This window comes from Lactuca serriola, chromosome 8, assembly GCF_051521515.1.
Source record: "Lactuca serriola cultivar US96UC23 chromosome 8, Lser_US96UC23_V15, whole genome shotgun sequence".
Lineage (NCBI taxonomy): Eukaryota > Viridiplantae > Streptophyta > Magnoliopsida > Asterales > Asteraceae > Lactuca > Lactuca serriola.
The window spans coordinates 151,008,518-151,011,530 of NC_136415.1; the positions used below are offsets into that span (position 1 = coordinate 151,008,518).

The 3,013-nt window shown below is 35.1% G+C and overlaps 1 protein-coding gene across 1 annotated transcript; it reads right to left on the bottom strand.

The window, feature by feature from the left end:
- Window positions 1-1,071: 1,071 nt before the first annotated feature.
- Window positions 1,072-2,663, bottom strand: LOC145069511 (Lactoylglutathione lyase / glyoxalase I family protein). The gene is made up of 2 exons (XM_079016448.1): window positions 2,286-2,663; window positions 1,072-1,525 (listed from the first exon to the last, which is right to left on the bottom strand). The coding sequence occupies exons 1-2, from the start codon at window positions 2,570-2,572 to the stop codon at window positions 1,306-1,308; spliced, it is 507 nt and encodes a 168-aa protein (XP_078872574.1). The 5' UTR covers window positions 2,573-2,663; the 3' UTR covers window positions 1,072-1,305.
- Between the last annotated feature and the right edge of the window lie 350 nt (window positions 2,664-3,013).

A 3,013-nucleotide genomic window follows, 5' to 3' on the forward strand; every position in this document is an offset into this window, starting at 1 on the left:
GATATGTAAAAAATATGTTTAGATATTATATAAAATTTTTGACGAAATCTACAAAAAAGTCTCATTATTTTCGAAAAATTATCAATTTGGTCTCATGATCTGCTGAACAAGTCAAAAGGGGCTAAAGTGAATAAATTAGCCGGTTTCTTGGACTTTTCTATTTAAAAGGTGAAAAAATAAGGACTTTTTTGTTCAAAAAATAAAATTTAGGACTTTATTAAAAAATTTGCTAAAATATTAGGACTTTTATGGAGATATCCCACCAAACACCTCATCAATAATTTTCACACATAAGATAACATGAAAAAAACCTAAAAAATTTATTCAAAAATACTAAATAAATAAAGACAAAAATAAAACACTTATTTTGAAAGAAAAAAAATATATAAATATACAATAACAAATATATTACTCTAGCGGTATGGAGTGACGATCTCATATGAGATGGTCAGGGGCTCAAGTCTTGTTGAAGACATAGGTGGTTATTTACGAGTAGATTAGTTAGTTGCCGCTTCAATAAAAAAAAAATCGATGATAAAGAAAAAATATATCAAATTTAACAAGTTGAATAAAAAAACAAACTAATTAACAAAGTTTAAGTCATTATCCCTTCTATGTATTTTCATGTCATTTCCCACTTAGTTCATAAACAACTCATGTTATTAATTCCTAAAGTTTAACCATCTAACATAGAAATAATATTCGATAATGCTAAAAACGTGATCAAATTATCCAAAGCAATTTAACACAATATTTGTATATTTAAATTTTACTTTAGAAATAATCATTTTATATTAACATAAGAATATTTTGATATGATATCGTACGTAATTGCTAAACGATTGTGTAAAAAAATAATTTTTTATGTCTCGTTTCAATGTAAAGACGAAAACGACGGTTGCCGAATCCCGTGCAAGCGTTTCCTATCCATCTGCCTGGGGACCACAACGTCCTTCAAACCCGTAAAGACCATACTTTGTCTCTTCAACAAATCCCCTCTAACTTAAATTTATTTGTTTATTATTTATTTTATAATTATATAAATATTAATAAAATATAACCCAAAATCAATAGATAAAACGTAACTAGTAGATAAAGATTGCCATTTGTCCATAAAGAAAGAAGCATAATCCAGATCTCAAAATACCAATTAACACCCACTTCTAATAATCCCTATCCATTTACTGCAACTAGAGTTTGTAAACATGCAGTGTTCATCGAATTAAAAAGCTTACTAATAAAAAAGAAAACCCCATCAAGGACGAAGAGAAAAGCGATGCTTGATGATTGATGATCGGACGTTCCCTATGCTTCCACGTTAGCACACTTTTTAGCAGGAGTGCAGATGAGCCAGACGATACCATAAGGGTCCTTCACCTTTCCCACGCGCCCACCACAGCACGCGCCTTCACCTTCGGTTATTTCACCTTCTGCAACCGCACCAGCCTTTACTGCCTTGTCAATTGCAGCTTCAATGTCTTCAGTCTCTAGACAGAACACAAGCCCAGTCCCCACTGTTTTCACCCTGTACGGAATGCATTCAATATTAAATGAGCATCAAATAATCCAAATTGATGCATTGACAAATAAGTAATAATGACAGAAGAAACTAGGAGTACAACCGATAACAGTGATTTAAATATAATATAAATAATAAACCTAAGAAGAATAATAAACAGACAAAAATAAATTAAAACGGACAGGAAAAGGAAATGAAATACATCTTATCTACAGCGGAGTTATGAGATAATATCGCGTACACCAAGTCCTAAAAGGTATTTGAACGGGAGAAATTACGGAAGGAAACAGAAAAGAAAAGAAAAACGAGAGATAACTATCACAATCATGACTAAAATAAGATCTGTTTGTGTATCTAAACTCATTAAATGTAAACAACGTAAATGATCCAAATCCAACTTAATGAACAGTGATTGAAAAGGAAAATAATAATACAGTTTGAAACTAGAAGGAAGATGCGGATACATCAAATACATGAAGAAATACGGAGCGAAAATGAAGTCTAACAGATAAGTACAGATCAAACAACGTGACAAAATACGGAACAAAAAATTCACAAACAAAAGTCCACCCAAAAATAAGCATATTCTATGCTAGAACATCAGATCAGTAGGAAATCAGTCTCAAAATATACAGAAACTCTATAGAACGGATAAAATCGACACAGATCCATCGTTATCCTCAGATCTTATGAAATGTACAGCATATCATGATTATAACGACGAGTAATGCTAAATAATCTAATAAGAAGAATAAATAACACTCACAGAGCAGTAGAATCATCAGAGAGGTCGGAAATGAGAATACTAGAGGAACCGAGTTTGATCTCAGCCGAGAGAAGAAGCGGAAGCTCCTGATCAGCCTTCCTCTTCGGATGACTGACGCGATTCACCTCCTCGGCTCCAAACGCAGCTTTGTAGAACGCAACAGCATCACTCGCCTTCGCCGACTCGACGAACAACTGCGGTTTCAAAGACGAAAACGTCACTGCCTTCTCCGTCGCAGCTCCGTTCTTCTCACCGGCAGCCGCTCCGTTAGTAGCCTCTGTCGCCATTTCCGATCACGGTGTCTGTTTGAAAATGAAAACCCTAAGAGAGAGAGAAATTGTTGGTGGTGATGGGAAGGAAGTTATGTCGAGAACAGGTACGTGGGTGCGATTTTATAGAAGCGAAGAAGCGGAACCGTTTGTGCTTTTTCCAGGGATAAAATAATGTTGAGGTTTGAACTGGACTTTGGTATTAACCCTCGTTTTTCGGGGTTAATTACGATCGTGCCGTGTGTGAGAGAGGATATCGAAGGGGTGAAATGGGAATATTGAAATGAGATTGTGGTAAAAGGGACTTGATATTGGGTTTAATTACGAAAGGTGCCACTGGCTTGAATGCTAGGTGGATGAAATGCGTGCGACGTGGAGTACCGTATTGGGGCCACACATGGAGAGTATTGGGTGACCTGCCTAAATTGTTTCCACGCCAAAAAGCTTTTGTTTTACGTG